The following is a 24,704-nucleotide window of genomic DNA, read 5'->3' on the forward strand; positions in this document are numbered from 1 at the left end:
GTCTTGAGCTCGGAGGTATCTATAGAGCAAGTCAGTTCGGCGAAGTGTATCCCGAGCTGTTACAAGGTGGGTCAGTTCGGCGAAGTGTATCCCGAGCTGTTACAAGGTGGGTCAGTTCGGCGAAGTATATCCCGAGCTGTTACAAGGGGTGAGTTCGGGCCCCCGGTAGGGGGTTCAATTCGCTCATGTCCCCTTCCCGCATAGGCTTGGCCCCTTTTGCCGCGCTGTTGTTTCTGCCACGTGTCACGTAATAGAAAGGTCGGGCCAAATTTTCCTTCATCATATATATATATGTGTGTACAGGTATATATAAATATATATTTTATCAATAAATAATGTATAATTATATTTTATATATAATATATGAAATATTTTATATTTAATTTATGTTTTTTAATTTAATTTTAAATATTTTATTTATAAAAATATTAAAAATTGTAATTTAAGGCCAAAAAAGGTTTTTTTTGGAAAAAATAACAAAGCACCTTGAGACACATAGATCTCGAAAAATTATCCAAAAAAAATAAAACCTATCAGACATTGGAGTGCAAAGTTATGACCTCTTGAAGTTTACATACTCAGTTAGTATGCAACTTACGACCCAGTCACAGGGTCAAATGGGTCAACGATCCAATCATCCAGGTCAGATGGTTTTTACCAAGTCAATAGTTTTTTACCTTCTTCAGGTTTTACTTAAGCCAGACCCAAAATCTTGAATGGATGATGGTTCAAACAGTTCAACCGGCCGGGTCAACGATGGGTTGAAAACCCTTGTACCTAATTATAATTGGTCATAATTCATAAGTCATACTAGTTTACATCTTTCCCCATTTATTGTTTGTCTTCGGTTCTATCTCATCCAACAGGAAATGTAGTTCTACAAATTAAAATCGAAGTCCACATTTTATTTTACACTTCACTAGAAGCTATCTGCCTCACCAAAGATGTGGGATTGCAGCAAGATGGATACAAGTTCTACATCCTCCACATTGCACCATGCACATATCAACATCTATATTGGTATTCTGGATTGACTAGTGGATTTTTTCTTGGATTAGGAGGCCATTATGCATCAGCTGTTGGACGAAACTAAAGAAAAAACATTAGACTCTGGAGCTAAAAGTGAAAAGATCTCCTTGACCTCAAAACAACACAAATTAGTAGTACAAGCACTAAAAACCCTGCTCTGACCCCAAAACAACACAAATTAGTACAAGAGCAGCTTCCTCTCTGCACGAATGTTTTCTGCTTACCAGAAGTGGATAGTTCAAGGAAGAACGCTTGTTTGTCTCACAAAAAGTGGCAAAATCAGGAGAGTGGCTTTGCACGAGTGGCTGGATTTTCTTTGGATTCTATCCATATCATGAACACATAGCCAAATACCCATAGAAGGATGTACCGAAGAGGAACCCAATGTAAACATGCAAGAAGACTCAGAATGCTTCCTATGTATTGCGGATCCCTGATGTATCCAAAAGGGAATTCTGTTACCCAAGGAATGTCTTTTCCAAAGCGTACACCATAGTAAGTACCAGTCTCACCCAGCAACTGATATACCCTGTAACTTAAATTCTTCAGTATAACAATCTCACATATTAAAGTACAACACACATAGATGAAATTTGCAAACAAAATAATTTGAATGGAGAACAGATAAAGCTCAACAAAATCTAGCATATTTAGAGTCTTCTAGGTTTAAAGCGTGCAGTAGCCAAAAAAAATACTGAGGGACCTACTGACATCTTCAAAAAATGGATGGGATAGATGGGACCTACTGACAACTCTTCTCATATAAAACCTGCCATTAGAAACTGCTACTTTGAATGCTTCCGAACATTTTCCCAGAGGCAAACAAGACTGAATACTTCAGAAAGGTTGTGCTTCATGGTCCAATAAGATGGACCTTGGTACCTGAAACACTTTTTGGATTGAACAGCTTCTTTTTGCAAGATCTGCTAATGACCTAGCGGATGGTATAGCTCAATACTGTGTTTCTAGGTTTCTACTGTGGTTCATCATCTTTGGGTTGACACTGTAATTGCTGGTTAGAACATCACCGCTATTAATGTTTTCTCATGCTTTTACTGTTGGCTTGGACTCCTCGAAACAATCTATAGAAAAAGGGGCTTTTAACTTTCGTATTTTCTCACTTTTCATTAGTGAAATACTTTTGATGCATTGGTGATTTTTTTCTCATTTCAAAATCACATTAATTATGGGATTTCTAGTTATTATGTGAAATTACCTTGCAATCATACAACAAAACTACTCTTTTTTTCTTTAGGATTTATCACCAAACTTACTTAAAATTTGCTAATAACCTGTTTGATGTTGAAGAATGATAAGCATACAATTGTTGATATCACCTTTACAACATAACATAGAAGATAGAGGCAAGTGCTTGCACTATTGTAACAAGTGTTCTCTTCACCATGCCATCAAGTGCCAACCTCCGTGCCTACAGACGCCACTCCAGCGTCCAAGTGTGTGTTATGGGTGGGCTACGCATGTACTTTTGTATGAGGGATTGCCAGTGGCACTATTGTAATATTGTAGTATACTTTTTCGCCTTTTTGATGTTTCTTAATGTCACTCTCCCAAAAGCTTAACGTACTCTTTGAGGGGAGGTAGGTAGTCGAGTGAGTTCATAAGCATGTAAAGGTTAAGCACGAGATCCCCTCGACACTGTACTGTGTGCTTGTGCTTGCTACCGATTATTGCAATACAAATAGCCTTTTGCTAATTCGTGTTCCATCTTATTGCCTTTTTGTGTGTGTTTGCTTGTTGCGTAGGCTTACTCGTCCCTTTCGAGTGCTGCACGGGGCCCCAACAATTATCCCTGTGACAGTTGGTATTAGAGCAGGAGCTCCTCCTAAGCCATTCGACCCGCGACGTGAGTGACAGCATGAAGCACAATAGGCACATCGTGGTGGAGATCGAGCATGGACTCTCCACAGCCCATGAGGCCGATGATGCGCCCGCCGATGACATCGGCAAGGACAAGGAACCGAAGCCTAGCAAACGTGAGAAATCTTCCAACAAGCATGCAACCGTTGAGTTGTACATGCTACGTTGTGAAGCCACCGTAGGTGAGATGCGAGACTCGATAGATGAGCTACATCAAAACATGGAAGCCATGGACAACACACTGGTCGAGATTGAAGGTCGCTTGAGTGGAGTCGTGGACGAGGTCCGAGACATAATCAATGGCACGCTCAAGCAAATTTGCAGCATTGCATGCCAACAAGCAAGCTCCTCCAACTCACAGGTCCAAGATAGGCTTGATAGTTTTCAAGCCCAGCTCGATGAGATGAAAAACGAGTGGGCAACGTGGAGAAGAAGCACCTCCACATCAATGGCCATCCAGGCCCAACTAGATGAAATGAGGGTGGAGTGGGCCTCAATGAAGTCCGCCGCATGTTCCTCCTCTGACACCCAAGCTCAATTAGAGGAGCTCAAAGCAGAATGTGCAATCCTGAAGAGGGCCGTCGCTAATCCAACCAGCACTTCCTTTACACATACTTCCTCCCACATCACGATTAGGGAGCCAACCCCCTATTCGGGTACTCGCAATGCACGAGAGCTCGACAACTTCCTGTGGCAAATGGAACAATACCTTGCCGCCGCCAATGTGACTGATGAAATGACTCAGGTACGTACTGCTACTATGTATTTGACTGATGTTGCTATGTTGTGGTGGCGCAGAAGGTGTGTTGATATAGAACGTGGTACGTGTGTTATCCGTACCTGGGCTGACTTTAAAAGAGAGCTGAAGAGACAGTTCTACCCAGTGAATGTGGAATACCTCGCTCGTCGCAAGATGAAAACTCTCAAGCACGGCGACTCCCTCCATGATTATGTCAAAGAGTTTTCAGCCCTCACATTAGAAGTCACCGACATGTCAGACAAGGACTTATTGTTCAACTTCATGGATGGTCTAAAGCCTTGGGCCAAGCTCGAGCTCCAACGACGCAATGTTCAGGACCTTGCCTCCGCCATGGCCGTGGCCGAACAACTTAGTGAACAGATTGTCGGATGACGAAGGAAGCAGACCAGCCAGCCTGCGTACCACGGATTTGACTGGGGGAGATAGACAACCCAGTCCTCCGAAAGAGAAGCCACCCTTCAACCACAAACCAGTCGAGCACCACAAGGGGAAGCAGCCACAAGGAAGTCAAAGCTACTACAACAACAGATATCAAGGGAGACCAAGCCGTCCTCCCATTTGCTACATTTGTGGGGAGGAGCACTTCACCAGGAATTGCCCAAAGCGAGCAAAGCTGAATGCCCTCATTGCCAAGCTAAGTGATGATGAGCAGAGTGATGGGGAACGGAGTACCCAGGCGCCAAGAGTGGGCGCCCTCCAACTTTTCAAAGCCATGATGAAGAAAGGGGCTACCTCCAAACAGCCCTCCTCAGTCAAAAAAGGACTGAGTTATGTTGATGTAACCATTGGCGGGAGGCCAACTAGGGCCTTATTTGACACAGGGGCCACTCACAATTTCATATCCATTGCAGAGGCCAAGAGACTTAACTTGGCCGTTTCCAAAGAACCTGGCTGGCTCAAAGCAGTTAACACAGGTGCCAAACCTATTGAAGGCATGGCCCGCCGAGTAAGACTACAACTCGGCACCTGGGATGGAGAGATTGACCTCTCTGTCGTCCACATAGATGATTTCAATATTGTCCTTGGAATGGACTTCATGATACAGGCAAAAGCAGCACTGGCGCCTCACCTTGACACCCTGATGATCTTGGACGAGCAATCACCTTGCATGGTTAACATGATCCGCACCGCCAACACCAAGAAGAAGCACGTCTCTGCCTTACAACTCCAACACCACCTTCCACCATTGTTGGTAGAGAGATCTACAACAACCACCATTGCAACCAGAAGTGATCGCAACAACTCCGGGAAGAAGTCAATGCCAGTGCCAGTGCCAACGTTAGTGCTAGTGCCGCCACAACAACAGCAGTGGAAGCCACCGTTGCAGTAGAAGCCTCATACACCCACAACTGGTGGGCCCAATAGAAGACCCAAGGCCGTGTCAAGCAACCACACCTACTACCACAACCACCGGGGAGAGCGAGTGCCACCCGAGCCATTTAGGGACCACATTCACATCATCCCTCAAGATAAATCCCGTAGTAGCCTTGTGAGTCACCCTTGGGGAAAAATGCATGGGAAACAACACCCTAATAATCCAAAATACCATTTTGACCCAGCCTTGGCCACCGACTTTCCTTCCACCATCAGGAATAAGTCAAAATCCTACCTTGAAGCAGCCAAGCAGGGACTTAACTTACGGATTAGCCATAGGTTTTCCCACCATCAAGAACATCCACTAGCAATCTACCCAACCTACTATCTGGGCCTTGGAAGAAACTCGGTTCATGGAGCAGTCGAAGAACCTTCTTTCACCAACAATAAGTTCAAGCCTCAAGCAGAAGATAGTCTTCGAGGACGAAGACTGAATTGAGTGGGGGAGACTGTAACAAGTGTTCTCTTCGCCACGCCATCAAGTGCCAACCTCCGTGCCTACAGCCGCCACTCCAGTGTCCAAGTGTGTGTCATGGGTGGGCTACGCATGTACTTTTGTATGAGGGATTGCCAGTGGCACTATTGTAATATTGTAGTATACTTTTTCACCTTTTTGATGTTTCTTAATGTCACTCCCCCAAAAGCTTAACGTACTCTTTGAGGGGAGGTAGGTGGTCGAGTGAGTTCATAAGCGTGTAAAAGTTAAGCACGAGATCCCCTCGACACTGTACTGTGTGCTTGTGCTTGCCACCGATTATTGCAATACAAATAGCCTTTTGCTAATTCGTGTTCCATCTTGTTGCCTTTTTGTGTGTGTTTGCTTGTTGCGTAGGCTTACTCGCCCCTTTCGAGTGCCGCACGGGGCCCCAACAATTATCCCCGTGACACTATGGTGAAATCTTGGGCTGTCAAGTGTGAGAAGACATGCTTGAGTTTAAGATAAGTCACTTTGTGCAAGAAGATACTGAGGATTAGGTGTATATCCAGTCCACCCCTCTCAAGACCATAGCTGTAACCAGCATTGAGTAATGGCCCTTTCAGGGTCATATTTTGGTGCAATGGTAAAATCTCAGGCTAACAAGCATGAAATGCAGTTTTGATCTGAGAGCACCACTTTGTCCAAAAAATGCCAAGGTTAGGTCCTTATCCAGTCCATTGCTCCCAATATCCTGGATAGCCAGGAATAATAACATTGAGTAATGACTCTTAGATAATCACTTAATGAAAGGAAGTTACACGTTTTTTTAGAATGACATGCCAAAACTTGGTTATATCAGCACCCATGTACACCAAAGAACTATACAATGGGAATATACAAAAAGTTCTATTCCACTGGGTCCCACTCTCTCCTTTCTTCCACTGGGTCCCACTCTCTCCTTTCTTCCACTGGGTCCCACTCTCTCCTTTCTCTTTCCCCTTCCTCTCCTGATTTCTCCTCTCCTCAAACCTCCATTTTCTTTCTCCCTTTTTTTTCCCTCCACCAGTCCACCTCTCCTGATTTCTATTCCTAGTCCTTCTCCCTCTCTTACCTTCCCTCAGATCTCCCTCCCTTTTCTCTTTCCCTATTTCCTTCTTTTCTCCCATCTCTTCTTTCCTTCTTCGCATCGAACCCAACATCCCTCCTCTATAAAAATCCTAAAATGTCTTGCACCAAGTTACGAATCATCACACAGATCTGATCTATCACTTAAACATTTCATTATCAACCAACAACTTCTAGTTCCATCTTGCACCAAGTTAAGCAACCGTCACCATCATTAATACGGCATCACCATAGAGCTCATACAGGATACAGCCCACCATACAGCTATTATATGCAAGAACATATATCAAGTCATGGATCCCACATTGAGGCAAATGAAAGATGTTAAGAGAAGTATTATATCCCTTTTCTTTGTTTAAATCTTTATTTTTTCCTTATTAAATTAGCCAACACATCAAGACTCAAATATCAAATATTTAAATTAATTTCCTCATTACTAGCTTTGTTAATTTAACAAGGAAAAAAATGGATTTAAAACAAACCTCACAGCCCACCATACACCTGTCGTACACAAGACCATATACATGTACAGTCATGGATCCCCATTGACACGAATAGAAGATGTTAAGGGAAGTCTTGAATCTCTCTTAGTTTAAATTTTATTTCTTCCTTGTTAAATTAGCCAACACATGATTGTATCTAGTATTTGATAATTCATGATTTCGATATCAAATATTTTAATTAATTTCCTCATTACTAGCATTTTAATTCAACAAGGAAAAATGAAAATTTAAACGAAGAAAATGGATTTAAAACTTCCCTTACTGCCTTCTATTTGTTTTAGTGGTGATCAATATCATTGTATCTGTTCTTACATATGACAGGTGTATGGTGGGATTCAAGAACCTTATAGTGAAGTTATATGAATGATTGTAATGGTTACCTGTCCCAGTGTAAGATGAAACCAGAAAAAGTTGGTTGATAATGGAATTTTTAAAAGATAAATGGGATCTATGTAATGCTCCAAGGTTAAAACCCAAAGAGGGATATCTTGGGGTTTTTATAGAGGAGGAAGGGACGTTGGGTTTGGTTCAAAGGAAAGGGAGGGGGAGAAAAGAAGAGACTAAGGAAAGAGAAGTGAGACGGAAGATCTCGGGGAAGGATAGAGGAAGAGAGAAAAACAGGGGAGAATGAGAGAGGAGTGAGAAGAGATGAAAGAAAGGGGGTGCAGGAGAAGGGAGGAGAAAAAGCGGGATAGGAGAGAGAAGAGAATTTGGGAGAGGAGTGACAAAAGGGGAGAAAAAAAAAAAAAAAAAAAGGAAAGTGAAAAAAATCCTATACTTAAACCTGCATCTTTCTTGCCACCATCTCTTCTGTTTCACTTTTTTTTCATCCAAATGTTCAAGCATTCCTTTCGGTCCATATAGCCCAAAAGAATAGAAAATTGAGTTACTTTCCATACCACCACACCATTTTTGCTCAAACCCTTAATCCACCAGCTATTAAAGATGGCTTCAGCCCACACTGGGAAGCAACCCTCAACACCAAAAGATCCAACACCCTCGACCATAACTTCTCAGAAAACTTGCAATGAAGAAACAAAACTGCTTCATTGCAGACATTACACAGCACATATCCTCTGCTGTTCAATTGCATTCCCTTTCTTTGCAGGTTATCCCTAGAGCATCTCTTCAAAGTAGCTGCACACAAGGCCAACTTTAATGGTACTCCTGAGCATCAAATTTTTAAAGCTGGAACGTGTTTTTTTTTCTGATGAAATTAAAGCTGGAACATGTTCCAATGTTTTAACATCTGAATTCACCAGGTAGATACTTAAACTTTGAGGACACTTTGAACCAGTTCATCCATCTGCAATTCAAGGGGGGACCATTACAAAACCTTTGCTCTAGTTCATCTTTAAGTTAAATCCTAGCACTAGAACTTCCACTTGTGTTCCTAGTTGACGTGTAAGAGATCTGCCTGTCTCTGAAAATGAATAAACAAAGAACAAAATGGCATAATTGAGCCATCTTCCATTTACTGGAATTATTAAGCATTTAATTCGATCCGTCTTTTCATAAGGCTCTTCACTTCTATTCCACATAAAGGAGCTTATCTCCTTTTCCAAGGCTTCTATATTTCTAAATTCCTTAAGGTTGTGTTCAGATCAGAGCAAAATAATCTGGAGGCAGAAGGGAGACAATTCCACAATTTCTCAATTCTGCTGATTGGATTCAATTTCATAGTAGAGTGAAAAACTGAAAGTAGTGGATTTAATCCTTCAATTCCATTTTTATTTGATCTTGGGAATAGTTTTTTTTTTTTTTTGGAAAAAGGTAAAGTAATTTTATTCAATGAGAAAGCCAAATACAACAAGACTCAGGTCAACTAGGCCTTCCTGAGCCCAAAACATATTACAAGAACATCCATGATTTAGTACAAAGAAGGAGAGAAACATTCTGACTTTTAAACTCCTCATTCACCGACACCCAAGAGCAAATCTTCCCCACCACTTTCTGCACAATCTCATCTGGACTTTTAGATTGATAGAAAATTCTATTGTTTCTTTCCATCCAAATGGACCAAAGAACAGCCTGCGGAATATTATTCCAAACAAGCCTGCCTTTCTTGCTAAGACCCTCCAATCTCCAACTCATAAACAACTCCTTCATAGACTTAGGCATAGCCCGACACACCTCTAGTTTCTTGAAGAAATGTGCCCAGATTGAAGAGGAGATCAGACAGTGAATGCACAAATGATCTATAGATTCAGCATCCATTACGCATAAAACACAGGAGGGGTCAGGAATCTGAATACGCCTTCTCTCCAAGTTGACCCTAGTTAGACATTTATTCAAAACCATTGTCCAAACTAGGAAGTTAACCTTGGACGGACAGATGGGGTTCCAAATCTTCCCATCCGGGAAGTTCTCCTGACCTGAGCTGCACATCTTAAGGAAAAGGGATTTAACTGTGAATCTACCATCTGCATTCCACTTCCAAGTCCATTCATCTTCCATACTCATATCAATTCTCTGATTTTGAATCTGCCCCAACAGACCTACATACTCCACTTCCCAATCTAGCAAATTCCTCCTACATAGGGGAGTCCAAGAGAAGGAGCCCCCAACGGTACTAATGTTATCAGCAACTGAAGAATCTTGATTCACTACAATTTGGAACAGCCGGGGAAAAGCATCTGCCAAGGGGCCTTCCTCACACCAGGAATCCTTCCAAAACTTGATTTTATCCCCTTTTCCAACTTTAAACTTGACCCTGTTCATGAAAAGAGTACTGATCTTAGAAATACCAGCCCATAGAGAACTACCCCCAAATGAAAGGGGATCCAAAGTTATCAAATTTCCCCAATCCACACCATACTTAGCCGCAATGAGGCACCTCCACCAAGCCTTTCTCTCATAAGCAAATCTCCATATCCATTTGCTAAGAAGAGCAGCATTGAAATCTTTTACTTTCCTAACTCCCAAACCACCCTTCTCCTTAGGCTTACACACTTGCTCCCACTTAACAATGTGAATTTTCTTCTCATCCTTCCATCCCCTCCATAAGAAGTTCCTTTGAAGCTGTTCCAACCTCTTTGCAATTTTATTTGAAATTGGAAAGAGAGAAAGAAAGTGTATTGGGAGATTGGACAGGGAGCTCTTAATCAATGTAACCCTACCACCAAAAGATAAACATTTAGCCTTCCAAAGAGCCAACCTCTTCTCCATTCTCTCAATGATTGGACTCCAGATTGAAGAAGAGGAACATTTTGCCCCAAGAGGCAACCCCAAATACTTAACTGGAAGGAGCTCCATATGGCAGGCCATTATCTGTGCACAATCTTCCAAATTTACAACTTGACCCATTGGGATGATCTTACTTTTGTTCAGATTGACTTTGAGACCCGTAACCACTTCAAACCAACTCAGAATTCCAAGAACTGTTTCCAACTGAAGCAGAGATGCGTCCACAAAGAAACCAAAGAAACCCGTGGGCTGCCCATTAATTAGGATTGAGAATTTAGAGGTCTTAGTACAAACACTAACCCAGTTTCTCCATTTGCATTTAGCAGAATTGAGGGAAAACCACAGAAGTGGGATTCAATTCAAATATAGATCATTAGATTTTCAGCTTGGAAATCGCACTTATGGGCTAGATCATTAGATTTTCAGCTTATATAGAGGAGAGAGAGAGAGAGTTTTATGAAACCAAAGGTTTCTTAGATGTAGGTGTAGCTGATTTAAATCAATTGTTTATCTAGTTGTACCCTTAAGAGAAAAACCCAGAATCTCATTGCAGACTCCGAGTAAAATGTCTCCTAAAGGGGGAAAGTCATTTTGAGCTATTCTTAATCTAAATTTGGATAAGATTTTACTTCTTCACATATTTTACTGACAGCCAAACACTAACAAATTAATGTTTTTCAAAGTAACTGTTTTCACCATATTTTCTGTCCAAATAAACATGGCCCTAGCCTAAGGTTATCTACTTTCCATTCAACATCAGAGGAACCTATTTCCGTTTTCAAGGTTTCTATTTCTATTTCTAAGCAATAGAAAAACTCTAGTAGGACCCCAATTTGAAAACAATCAACAATACTATGGTTACAACTGGGGCTGCTAAAACATCAAACTTTTTTTGGAAAGGGTAAAGTTCTACATTAAACAAAACAAAAAAGTATAGAAAAAGCCCATGTACACAAAGGAACTGTACAACGGCCAACTGGAATGTACATGAGTATAAAACAGTATATTTCATTCAGCAAGGACTGCTGAAACATCCAGCATATTCAATTACAAACATAACAAGAATGGCGTATTTAACAAAACTTGCACTGTTTAGACCAACATGAGAATTTAAGAACACCAAAATGCTGGTTTGGTTTCTTTCCTTTAGGTTTAGTTTGGAAGGAGTACAAATGCAAATATGTAGAGTGTGTATTATTTTGTATGTATTTGCACTCTACAAATTTGCATTTGTACTCCTTCCAAACTGAGCCTTAGCTTTTAATCTGTGCAGAGGTAAATGCTGAGAAGTTATATTAGGGAAAGGGGGAGAGAACAGATAACAGAAAAAAAGTAGAATGGTGAAGGAGATATACATCATTGCGCCCAGTGTCTTTTACATGAGGTTATTTTGAGGTCAACTGTGGAAAAAGAAGGATGGAGACTGCTTCTTAGTATAGCATGCCAGCAATCAGCATAAGAACTTTTTTCTCTTTCTACTAAAGCTGAAATTAGCATGTGGTACCTTGCAAACTTTTCATTAAGGCGAAAACACTACTTAACTGCTTAGGTATAAAGTACCACTGTAAAGATGTGTTTGGATTTGGGCAGAAATGGACAAGCAGGATGACAATGATTCTGGGAATGTTACTTTCCATGATATGCTGCTATTCCTCTCCAAAAAGCAATCTGGAAGACATGGAAAGTGGTGTATATAATTCCTGTTTCTTCTGTCTCTTTTTTTTTTTTTTTTTGATTCATTTGACAGAGCCTAAAAAGGGAAAACAAAATTTATCTCAAGAAAGTTACCCACAAATTTTGGGTCAGATTAGCTCTCTGTCCATCTGCTGAAGATTAACATCAACTCAAGATGATAAAAGACATTTTTTGACATTCTTTTCTTTTTATTTTGTTGTAATTTTTGACGAGAGAAAACCCATTAAGCAAGTTTCAGCAATCGCATAGAGGGAGAAAAAAAATAAGAACAAAAGAAAAACTTGAAAAATGCAAGCACTAGACTAAGAAATGCTTGAAAATATCTATACCAAAAAAGGAGTGGGTCATTTAATAAATATTATCAAAAGCATCTCTAATCCTTAACCAATGAGACAAGCTTCAGCAACCAAATCAAAAAAAGAGAGAAAATGCCAATAAAAACACAGAACTTGAAAATTAACCTCTGCTAAGCCTGAAAACTTCCCGAAACCTACGTAAGGACTTTAATCCAAGCATAAACTGCATGATAAATGTTAAAGAATAATAAAGCTTCATGTTTTCATGATAAATGAGTTAATCTCCTTTAAAAGGTGACCAAAATTAAACAAGGGGTGACTACCCCCCATAACATCAGCAAACAGAAGAAAGTTAAGCTCTCTAGGAGGTATTAGGAATTCCCTATACTGAACCTTAGTTCTCCAAGCTAAATTAGCCATAAAATCGGCACATCTGTTGGCCTCCCTGTAGCAGTGATTGATACGAACTTCCCAATCTCTATTCAGAAGAGCTTTGATCTTGCTTATTGTAGAAAGACGCCAATGGTCATCCCTACCACCCTTAAGAATTTGAATGGTGGAACGTGAATCTGACTCCAAAATGATTTTGCGGTAACCTGAGTTCCATGCCAAGACAAGCTCACATTTGACAACCCAGAATTCTGCCAAGTCGATAGAGGAATTTCCAATGTAAGTGGTGAAGCCCCCTTTCCATTGTCCAAGTTGATCTCGGAGAAGACCCCCAGCTGCAGCACCACCATTCTGGCCCTAGATAGCTCCATCTGTATTGATTTTAATCCATTGATCACCCGGAGCTTCCCATTTGATGTCTCTCCAGACTCTGCAATTAGGTTGATTCTTGGCAGGAGCATTAGTATGTTGGGCACACAGGAAACTGTCAACATAGCTTTTTGCAAGATATGTAATATAAGTGGGAGTGTAACTGATATTGTTGAACACTTTTTTATTCCGGGCCCTCCAAATCAGCCAATTTAAATAGCTAAAAGAAGTCGCCCTGAGAGCATTACTAGTCTCAAGATTACTTTCAACCCAACTCTTAAAGTTTAGTGCACTAGTGGGTGTGGGATGATTATCATATAAATTCCAATTTTCCTTACAGAACCTACAATCCATAAACAAATGATCAATCGTTTCCATGCTTTCATTACACAAGGGACATTCACTAGGAACCTGAATATTTCTCTTTATTAGAGCATCGCAAGTGGGGGATTTTCTATGATAGAGCAGCCACAGAAATATTTTCACCCTTGGTTGACATGGAGCTTTCCAAATCAGATTAAAAGCTTGAACTTTAGGGAGATCATTTTCTTTTCTAATAAATGTATAAGTTGATTTAGTTGAAACATTACCATCTTTAGTGTCAGGCCATATCCAATGGTCATTTTTTTGTGACCCTAAACTTAAAGGGATTGCCATGATTTTTTCAATCATATCACTTGGCAAGAGAGAAGAAATCAGGTTGATGTCCCAATCACCAGAAGCAGTTATACAGTTTTTAACACTCCTCAAATTAACATTTGGGAGAGGCCCATGCAACCGATTCTGTCTACAGGTAGTCCTAGTAACCCATGGGTCATCCCAAAAATTAGTGTCTTCTCCATTCCCAATGGCACGTATGAGTCCCTCCCTAAGAAATTTACAACCTTTAGCTATTCCCTTCCAAATCCAAGAGTCATGACCTTTTATGCATGGGTCCAAAACATTGGTTCCCCTACCGTATTTACTAATTAGGACTTTGGACCACAAACTATCTTGGTTACAGTAGAGGTGGCACACTAATTTAGCGAGAAGAGCTAGATTTAAGGAGTGGAGGTCCCTAATTCCAAGTCCTCCAACATGCTTAGGAGTCAGAATCTTCTCCCATTTAATAAGATGCAATTTCCTGTGATCAAGAGAACTTCCCCATAGAAAATTTCTTCTAGCTTTGTCTACATCTTGGCAGGTGCTTGAGGGTAAACAAAAAATTTGCATGGCATGGAGGGGAATTAAGGATAAAGTAGATTGGAGAAGGGTTAATCTACTAGCAAGACCAGGAGTATTTGCCTTCCATCCTGCTAATTTGGTTTGAACACGGTCAACCACAGAATGGAAGGTATGTTTAGTAACCCTGCCACTAAAAACGGGGAGCCTAAGATATTTATCAAGGTTGTTAGAAGCCCTAACCCTAATATTTCTGCCAGCATTCAGGTGTATCTAATGGGAACATTCCTTGATGTAAATAAGATAAATTTATTATAGTTAATTGTTTCCCCAGAAGCATTACAGAAATTATCCAAGATATTTCTCACACAATTGAGCTGAGTAAAGGAGGCCTTTAGAAAAATAAACAAGTCATGAAGATGTGAGATAACTCGGGGCCTGTTCTAGACAAATTAGGAAAATGTAGGGGGGAGAGGGGGTCCCCTTGTCTAAGACCTTCAATTGATAACGGAATGACTAGACAATTGTGGATTCCACACCTTTTTTTTTTTTTCACTTCCGCACCTAAATCTTAAAACACCCTTAAAAAGTTTCTAAAGCAACAGTTGGAATCCGTGTCGCCTAACAATCCAGTGCTTCATATGAACCAAATAAGTAATGAAGGGTGCAAGCAAATACACAAAGTAACATCTGATTATCTGAAGCAACAACCAACCAAATACATTGTTCAGTAGGAGTTTTCACAATCACCATTACAGCAAGAGAAATCACGCCCTAGATTCTCTGAAAATGCTAGCAAAGTCAAACCGCAGATGACAGATAAACCCTAATCGACTCAAAATAATCAAGGCAGAGACTAGTAAATAAATAATGGTGAGACGCTGAAATAACCCAATACGGTCGCAAAACCCTAAACTGCATTGGAAAAGCAAATAAATGTGTGTAAGAGAGAGAGAGAGAGGGAGAGAACTGACCTGAAGTTGAGGTATTGTCCGACGACGAAGAGGGACCAGAAGTAGAGAGGAGGAGGCCAAGAAAGTGTAGACACAGAGACGAGTGAGAGGATCTGAAGGAGCTTCAGGAAGTAAGACACTCGAGCCATCATCATTGATGGGTCTCGCCCTTTCCCACACAACTCCACCCATGTCGCCGGGTACGTCCATAGCCAATAGTAGAATGGAAAGGGAAGGAGCACAAGTATGCCAGTAAGAATGCTCATTCTCAATTGCTGACTACTACTACTACAGTCTTCAATTCAACTCTGAAAAATCTGGGTCACCATTTTTCCCGTTAAATTACAGGGTTGCAGATGGAATAGACTTGCAAGTTGCAAGACGTTAGTTTACACAGTGCATCGTAGTAGATGATCGCATCGAACTGATCCCACTCTTGGACCGTTGAAAATGGATATAAACCATCTTGGTTAAGTAGAAGTCGATGATGATGATGGGACCGTTTGATCATAGTAGGGTACAAGGAATTTTTTCGTGATCCGCAAATCATCTTTGACCACCGATCAAAGTATCGGCATCGCGTACGCGTACCAAGAGAAGTTCTGAACTGAAGTACCAAAAAAATTTCTTCTAACTTGGAGTGGAGGGAGTACAAAGGAAGCTAAGGGAGAGAGCTTGAAGAGAGTCAAAGGCGAGAAACGTCAACAACTGGTCCCATAATGCTAATGGCCAAGGCGAGAAACGCATGAATATAAATGGGAGACGGGGTTTTACACTTTGCATGAAAAGCTATATAATGTTATGTTTAGGGGTAGGTCCTTCGGAGTTCTTGGATGAGGAATACTTAAACTGTAATTATGCTAGGACCCTAGTTCTCCCCATGTTCTCACCATATTCTCTGAATGCTGATCTAACAAATCCGTTGGTCCTCGAAATTCTTATAGTTCTGGGTGGAGATAGGGGTGCAATCGGATCGAGTTCTAATTGAATAATTCACACTTAAGTTTAAGTTTGAATTAATTGAACTTGAATATCAAGGAAAGCCTGATTAATTATTTGAATTCAAATTCGAGTAATAAAAAATTCAGCTCGAAAGTTTGTGAGCCTGATTCAATTCATATCTATCTATAACCATTAATAAAAATGAACATGCTTCTGTTAGTTTTGGTTGACAACCCTGACTTTTTTCTTCCAATTCTATCCTTTATTTAATTTGTTAACCATTAAAAATGAGCATGTTTCTCTTGGTTTTGATGGATAACCCTGATTTTTTTTTTCCAATCCTATCATTTACTTAATTTGTTATTTCAATCAATGTGATTGAGAATATGACATTTGAGACACATGTTATAGACTTAGATTGCATGAAATTGGACAAGTGTATTGGGCAGCTGTCCACTTGTTGCAACCCACCCCCAAGTGGGAGAGTTCATCATTATGTTCATCTTTTTGGAATATATAAGATTTTTTGGTCAAATGGTTGGGTGACATGCTTCTTTTGACTTCTAATCTTCAACACTTTCTTCACAAGCTTCTATACTTCCAATAAGATAACTAAGGCTTGAGCATTTGGAAATGGTTCAACATCTTATGTGTTGAAAACAACATAGTCATGCCACCAAAACCAACTATAGGTTGTCAAAATCCCAGGTGAGGAGCTCATTTTCTAGAGCAACAAGAAGAGAGGGAGTCATCATTTATTTCACCCCCACTTTTGTTAAATTGCCAATCCCATTCTGTTCCCATGACCGTTTTTTATTTCTTTCTATTTGATGATCATTTTATATATTAATTTTTTTTTTCTAATTTTTCCAATTTACTTTATATTTGTTGCTTGCAGCAGATCCCGTCACATGAGGACTGATAATTATGAGTTGATGCCGCTTACCATTTGAATGCATAAATGCAGTAAATGAACAGAAGAGACAGCAACCATATGTAAAGCACACAATGTTTTTTTGGTTTTGTTGCTTGAAACTTCTTGAGAAACTTGGGAATCACTTTAATCCAATTAAATTGGAATCTATAATTGAACATTTTTTGATGGATATGTCAATGTGATACAGTTCAAAAAGCCATACTTATGTTGATATGCTCATGCTTTGCTAAGAAGTTGCTTGATTGATTATAGTTGGGTTGATATCGGTGAAAAACTAATGTTTTTGGATCAGATGATTGGGTTCAAATAAATATTAGGGTTTGTGTGGTATGCAATTTTGCCATTTTATAGATGGATCTTATTCTCATAGCTGCAGAGATCGCTGGTAGGAACTTGAAAGCGTAAAAGTAAAACCACCTCTCATTGAACATGGTGATAAATATCCTTTTTTTAATGTCTGGACCTAGGGTTTATGCTATCCATGACTTCCACAAATATTGGTTTTTGTTATTTAATGCAAATACATGTAACTAATAATCAGAGGCTGCATGAATATGTTATCATTTAGGGTCTAAAAGTTTAATTCTGGTGATAGCTAGCTTGTTGAGTGTATAAGACCATGCAGTATTGGATGATATGTGGACAGATGACAAATTAGAGCATTATCACTCGGATTCAAATTTATAATCATTATCAATTGAACCTGGAGGGGAATGCCTTTAATGTGATCAACGTTGCTAGCAATAGCGGATTATACCACTAAAATTTTTGTTCTCAAAAAGATCCTCATAGTCCATTTGGAAACATAATGCTACATTATTCATCAAGTGAAGAATTCTTACCAATTGTTGGAGGATTTCAACAACACCTTTCGACCTTTCATTTTGAACTTATAAAGATGATGAACTTTTAAATAATCACAATAAAAAATGGAGAGCTATCATCTTATCTGTAATGTTCTATTATATTTGGAACTAAATCTAAATTTGAGCACCTTATAATTGACATCGGTTATTGATTTGTTGGTATCTAAGATAGTCTTTCTATTCATGCTATCGTGTCTTGAGAGAAAATGTAGATCAAAACAAAAGTTGAATTACAATAAAAAACAATCTATTACTGAGATGAAAAGATCTAGTAATAGTAAGGGCTCCACCTTGATTCCTTCTATGTCATTGGAATTACATATGAATTAATATCATTGTGGTAGGTATATATCTATAATGCACAATTAGAACGAGTTCTAAGTCTCTGTATATCCAAAATTACAAAAGGACAAGTAATAAAGATTCCTCTGTATATATATATATATATACTTGAATGATTTGATGTCTTTCATGTAGCTCAAAGTTAATGGTTTTATTTTTATTTTATTTTACTTTTGTGCTTATGGCTCAGTTCAGAAAGAGTAGAAATACAAGTATGTACAGTGCAAATACATACAAAAATACAAGGTTTTGTACTCTACATATTTGTATTTGTACTCCTTCCAAACTGAGCCTATAGTGTAAATGTATTACAAATTCTTTGTTAGGGAGATAGAACTAATTATTAATAAAAAACAAAGATAACTCTATTATCAGCTTTTATCATTATAAATAGGGCATGTTTTTTTGTGTCTTCACTGGATCGTAAATCTTATTAATGAACTCTCTAAAATTTTATTTGTCTTAAAACATTTTTTTGAAAGGTAAACAAACTATATTATAATTCCAGAAAATTAACAAATTTCTCAAAACATTTGTAGTGCCTTTAGTCCCCTTCAAGATTGTATTATGGTGTGGTGAACTACATCAACTTAGGTATTTAGGCAAAAAAAAAAAAAAAAAAAACGGTTCACTTGATTCAATCCTCTTGTTTGAATTAATTTCTATATTCACTTACATAAATGTTCTATGTCAAACTTCTACAATGTTGAATTTTGAAAGTTTTGATTCCATATGCTTTGAAATGCTGAATTTATACATTATATCTTTGCCCTAATTTTTTTTTTTATTTTTTCATATTTGAAAGTCTCTACTTTATATAATTCAAAAATGGTTTTTTGGCAACAATATGGTGAACATACACGTGCATCACACGTGCACTCCCACTAGTATTTTATAATATATGCTATGAAAAATATTTTAATGTAAAATATATGTTTATATTTTATATATAATATATATTATAAAAATATATCATATATGCTTATAAAATAGAAAAATATATTCATTTTTGAGCTTTTGAGTCAAAGTCGAGCTCATCGAATATTTAATAGAATCGAACTTGAATCAAATTCAAAATTTAATGTAAAATATATGTTTATATTTTATATATAATATAATATACTATATATTATAAAAATATATCATATATGCTTATAAAATAGAAAAATATATTCATTTTTGAGCTTTTGAGTCAAAGTCGAGCTCATCAAATATTTAATAGAATTGAACTTGAATCAAATTCAAACTTGAGCTCAAACTTAGTAGTATTTTAGTTAAATCAAGTCAAGACATGCCAAAGTTTGATTGGCTCAGTTGCACCCCTAGGTACAGAAAGCCATGTCTACAATGTACTATATGATCCATATAGCATGTGGTAGTCTTGGGTACATAACTTCAAGTTTCACTTGCATTAATAGAAACATAATGATTGTGGAAGGGAGTGATTAGATTGAGATGAAAAACCAAAAAGAAAATGGGATGGTTATTGGTTAAAGCCAAACAAAATGAATATTATAATGGAGAAGAATTTTTCATTCTAGGAAGTGGCAAAAAACCTAAGGAAGACTAAGAACCAAGACAAATGAGGCCCATTTGAGCAGTCCAATCCCAAGTTGCCATGTGTCCCTAAACAAAAGGCTCAAGGAACTTGCCAATGACCCAAATCTCCCTAATTGCCAAATAGACCAACCAATCTTACATGAACACCTCCACCGTGCTTAGATCCCAATAAAGACAACCACCAAGAAGCTCGAACCGAGCCTAGCAACCATCTCCTAACAGGACTAGGACTCCTTGGTGAGCATGACACCTCCTCTATAAATATGTGAGACATCCCCCCAAAAAAGGTATGTACATGTACTATACCCTCTTTTACCCCTTACATTGTCTTCTTTCTTTCTTCATTAATCTAGCCTCCTTTGCTTAGTTTGATGACCCTTTTCTTACTTGCTAACTTAAGCATCAACGAGTTCTCTCCCATGGCCACACCTAAGGACTCTGCATTTCTTGCAGGTGCCTTTGGAAGTAGTTCGGTTTATGCAACCTCATCGACCGGCTTGTCTAGTTCCCAAACTCATCCCTTTCTTTCATCTGTTGTCCAATTCATTAACGAAAACAAAGGCAAAACTTAGGCTCCCTTTAAGAACCAACAATGTTATCCCTAGGTTCATCTCACTAGAACCATTGAGAAAGGGTCCTTAATGGGTGATCAAGGGACCTATTGGAAGTAGACCTGTTCATGGGCCAGGCCGGGCCGGGCTTTTAGTCCCCATTAATGAAAATATACTAGGCCCGAGCCCGAGCCCGAGCCCGGCCCGACCTACGGGCCTATAACTTGGGCCCGAAGCTCAAGCTTGAGCCCGAAGCCCGACCTAATAAATTTCGTATAGAGAGAGAGAGAGAAAGAGAGAGAAAACTTATCGTTGCCGTCGGAGTTATTGCGCCGGTGAACGTTCGTCGCCTCACTGTGGAGTGTGGAGGATGTGGAGGTTGGAGAAGAAGGGTTCGGCTGGAAAAAGAAGAGGGAAAGAGGCAAATAGATAATAAAAAGATGGGGCTATTCGATTAGTGTTTTTTAGGTCTTGGTTTAGGTTGGGTCGGGCCAGGCTCGGGCCGAGCTATTTTGACAAAACCCGAGCCCGGCTCGAATTTATTACAGGTCGGGCTTTTTGGCCCGAATTTAAGCCCGTAGGCCTATAACCATGTTCAAGCCTGTCCGGGGGCCGGGCCGGCCTATCGGGCCACCTGGCCCATGAACACGTCTAATTGGAAGTAGCTAGGAAAAAGAGTAAGAAAGAAAACCTTGTTTCTTTTAGTCCAAAAAATGAACCTTAGACTCTTGGCAAAGGGAGGTGGACAGTGTAGTCCAAGAGGAGGATGTTCAAGAAGAATGTTCTAAGAAAGACTCAATTCTGGTCATGGTGGGTTTAACAATGGGATCATTATGGTGAATGGAGAAAAGGAGAACAAAGGCAATGATAAAGAAAAGGATTTAGGGAGAATCGAGGAAGACCAAAAACTTGGGACCCCAACTTCATCACAACTTGAGGTCATCCACAATCAATCTCTATATATTCTCATGGAGACTCACATATGAATCCCAAGAGAGGGGGGAATACATTAAAGCCGTTTAACAATGGCTCTTTTTTTTAGTAGATCTATCCAATAGGTTATTTATAGCTGTAGTGTAACTACTATTTTTAGTATTGAAAAGTTAGTCCATACCCCCCATAAAAAGGAAGATGACAATGATAAATAGGAGGTGACCCCCAAACAAGGAAAAAATGAACAAATTTAATAAAATGATAAATGATTACAATTTATTAGAGCCCGTGAGTCAAGGCAGTAAATTTACATGAAGAAAAGGTGTCCTTTTAGAAAAAATTGATTAGGTCCTATGTAATACTGAAAGGAAAGTAAAATATCCAAATACAAATGCCAAAATCCCTTCCTTTCTTAAGCTCAGATCATAGCCCAATATGCTCAAATTAAAGATAACTAGAATTGGGGTATAAAACCTTTTCGATTTGAATTAATGTGGACCACTGATTCATCATTATAAGAAGGAATATGAATCGCATAGTGCAGGAGGATAGGCTAAGTTGGTTGTCTCTGTTTGAACGTTGGAATGGCAAGCAATAAAACTGCAAGAGTTTCCCTGAAATTGGGATCTCGATTCACCAATCTGCTATTCGGAACATAGGAGGAACTTTCTAAGGAATTAGAACTAGAAAAGGTGAATGTCTTGGAAAGTGGGCAAGAGACAAAATTCGATATTTGTTACCTCGATGTCCCCTCTCTATTGAGGTATTTATATAAACTAGGCATGACTCCCATACTAAGTATAGGCTAGTATTTTAATATATTTTATTTATTTATGTATGTTTATCATTTTTGTTTAACACCCATTTTTATTATTTAATTTAAGAGATTAAATTAAGTTTTATTTTTGTAGTTGTTTTTTATTTAACTACCCTCACTTTTGAAAGAATGATTTGGCACGTGGCTAAGCTTGAAGCCTCCTAATTGAAAGTAGAGCTAACCATTCTCAATTTTTTAGAGTGATTGGAATTCTATTTAAAAATGGGAGCAAGCCACTTCTGAAATGATATTTCCCAAATCAACAGGGGAACTTTTTGGAAGATCGCTCGTCTATTTTCACTTTGTTAATTTTTGTCATTAACACTTATGGGATTGTGCATTTCAAGTTTGTTTCACTGAATCTCATTTGATGAGCCACATTATATACTTTTCATGGACCTCTCTTTCCCATATATACTCATGATTCTTTAGTCCTATTATTCTCTTAAAATTTTAGGGTAAATCCCTTAATATTATGTTTGGTTTGAAGGAAAGAGTAGGGAAAGGAAGGAAAATGCATGGAGACCTATACAAGATTTATAAAGGTATTCCTTCATTTCCCTACTTTTTCCTTCAAACCATAGCCTACACCTCTCATGGGTTTTCTGGAAAGACCTTAAACCTCTCCTCAACGTTGACTTGCCCAGTTGCCCTTAAACCTCCCTGACTTTGGGGGATAGAGGGACTTACAAGCCCCTTTCGTTACTTTTTAAATGGAAAAAAGCATTAAATGTCTATTATACCCGTACCTATTCCTCCTATCAACTTGGTAAAATTTTCTTAATTTCAACTTTACCCTTAAATTGTTAATACGAGTAAATATGTTTTAATATTTCATTTTTTATAGTATAAACAAAACCCATTTTTGGTTAAAGATGTGTTTAATGGTATTTTTTATTAAAGATTTAAGGGTATTTTTTGTTAAAGGTTTAAGGGTATTTCAATCATTAAACATTTGATAATTTTACATAAGGGCAAAATTGGCATTATAATATGTTTATATCCATGACATCGGTAGTTGCTATTAGATTTCTAATGATAAAGTAACAGAAGGGGTGTTATAAGTTCCTTTTAAGGGTAGGTCAAAGTAGTTAAGGGGAGGTTTAAGATCATTTCAAAAAACCCAATGAAGGTTTAAGGGATTTATCCTAAACTTTAGGGATGCAAATGGATTGGATTGAATTTGAACCAGGGTATATCCGAATCCGATTTGATATCACATATCTGAAACCTGATCCAATATGAAGATCTGATCAGATCTCACAAATGGTTATTCGAATTTGAATACGTTAAGGATGTTGGATATCTAAATATGATTAGATCCGATTCAAATTTTGAAAATTTTTGTAAATTATTAAAAGAAAAAGCATAACAATTTATATAAAGAAAAACAAAAATATAAGTGTCTTCAAATATTATCATTATATATATTAATAAAATATTTACAAAACATGCAACACAAACATATATATAAATAAATATGGTGTCTTTTTATAAGTAAATATGTTTATAAATATATACATATATATAGGTTGGATCGGATCGGATAGAAGGTGATACAAATTCAATTCGATTTTCAACTAGATCCTATTATCCAATCCGATCTGATTCAAAATCTGATAGATGGATATGACAAAACAAGATCGAATCATGATGCTATCCATTTGCACCCCTACTAAACTTTGTCTTCAAAAAATGGCTAAGTATGTTATTGAATTCATTGTATTGTTACCGGAATTTGCGAGCTCATTACCATAGAACTACGAAATTCACACCGTTCATTGATTACTATGGCCTTCCACGAGGCCATGTTTTACACATGGAAAATAGAAATTAATGGTTCAAGAGGTCATTTGACTAGTAACAAATTTGAAAATTTAATGCAAACCTAAATAGATGAAATCACAAGGACTTTGAAAAATATTCTCTAGAAAAGCAAGAGATAATATCCTAAACCGCTGAAGTTCAAGAAAAAGAATTATGAGCCCAAATGATAAGAAGTGAGGAAAATATATAGAAAAAAGGCTTAGGGCCCGTTTGGCATCAATTTTCGAACTTCTCATCTTCAAAATCTATCCAAGAAAGAATGGATTCTAGAAATTCTCATCCAAAGAATTTGCACGACCGTTTGTCACATTCATCTGATTCTTGTTTCTCAAAATCAGAATAGCATTTGCCATCACCCCATTTCTTCAGATCAATTCACTAAATGAGAAATATAGAAAATCACTCCCTTAATAAATTGGCATTTAGTTAAGATAGAATTCCCTTAATAAAAGTAAAGATACAATTCCCTTAATAAATTGATTTTACTTGGTTTTATTAGATTTCTTTCTCTACTTTCGATATATTTTATGCATTTAGTTAAAATAGCATTCCCTTCTCCTTTCTTCCATCAAATCAAAGAACAAAAGCATAAATATGTTTTCTCATATTTTTCATAATCATTTATCAACCCAAACTTAATTGAACCTACAATGAATGAAATTATGAATATGTGTTATCATATTTTTCATATTTCCAATAATCATCAATAAGAAGTATTCAACCACATAAATTTTCTTATATTTTCATTAACTAGTAAGTGTGCATGTGCTTTGCACATGGCAATTCTAATGA

The 24,704-nt window shown here is 38.2% G+C and overlaps 1 protein-coding gene across 1 annotated transcript; it reads right to left on the reverse strand.

Annotated features, from left to right (window-relative positions):
- Positions 1-884: 884 nt before the first annotated feature.
- Positions 885-15,791, reverse strand: PLMT (phospholipid N-methyltransferase). The gene is made up of 2 exons (XM_088959729.1): positions 15,159-15,791; positions 885-1,558 (listed from the first exon to the last, which is right to left on the reverse strand). The coding sequence occupies exons 1-2, from the start codon at positions 15,401-15,403 to the stop codon at positions 1,309-1,311; spliced, it is 495 nt and encodes a 164-aa protein (XP_088815855.1). The 5' UTR covers positions 15,404-15,791; the 3' UTR covers positions 885-1,308.
- Positions 15,792-24,704: the final 8,913 nt, after the last annotated feature.

This window comes from Nelumbo lutea, chromosome 8 (assembly GCF_056320005.1).
Source record: "Nelumbo lutea isolate HS-2025 chromosome 8, American lotus-T2T, whole genome shotgun sequence".
In the NCBI taxonomy this organism is placed as follows: Eukaryota; Viridiplantae; Streptophyta; class Magnoliopsida; order Proteales; family Nelumbonaceae; genus Nelumbo; species Nelumbo lutea.

Coding starts and splice junctions, on each gene's coding strand:
- PLMT (XM_088959729.1), bottom strand. CDS start 15,403: ATGAGCATTCTTACTGGCATACTTGTGCTCCTTCCCTTTCCATTCTAC. Junction 1,559..15,158: donor GGACAATACCTCAACTTCAG/GTCAGTTCTCTC, acceptor TTTAAGTTACAG/GGTATATCAGTTGCTGGGTG.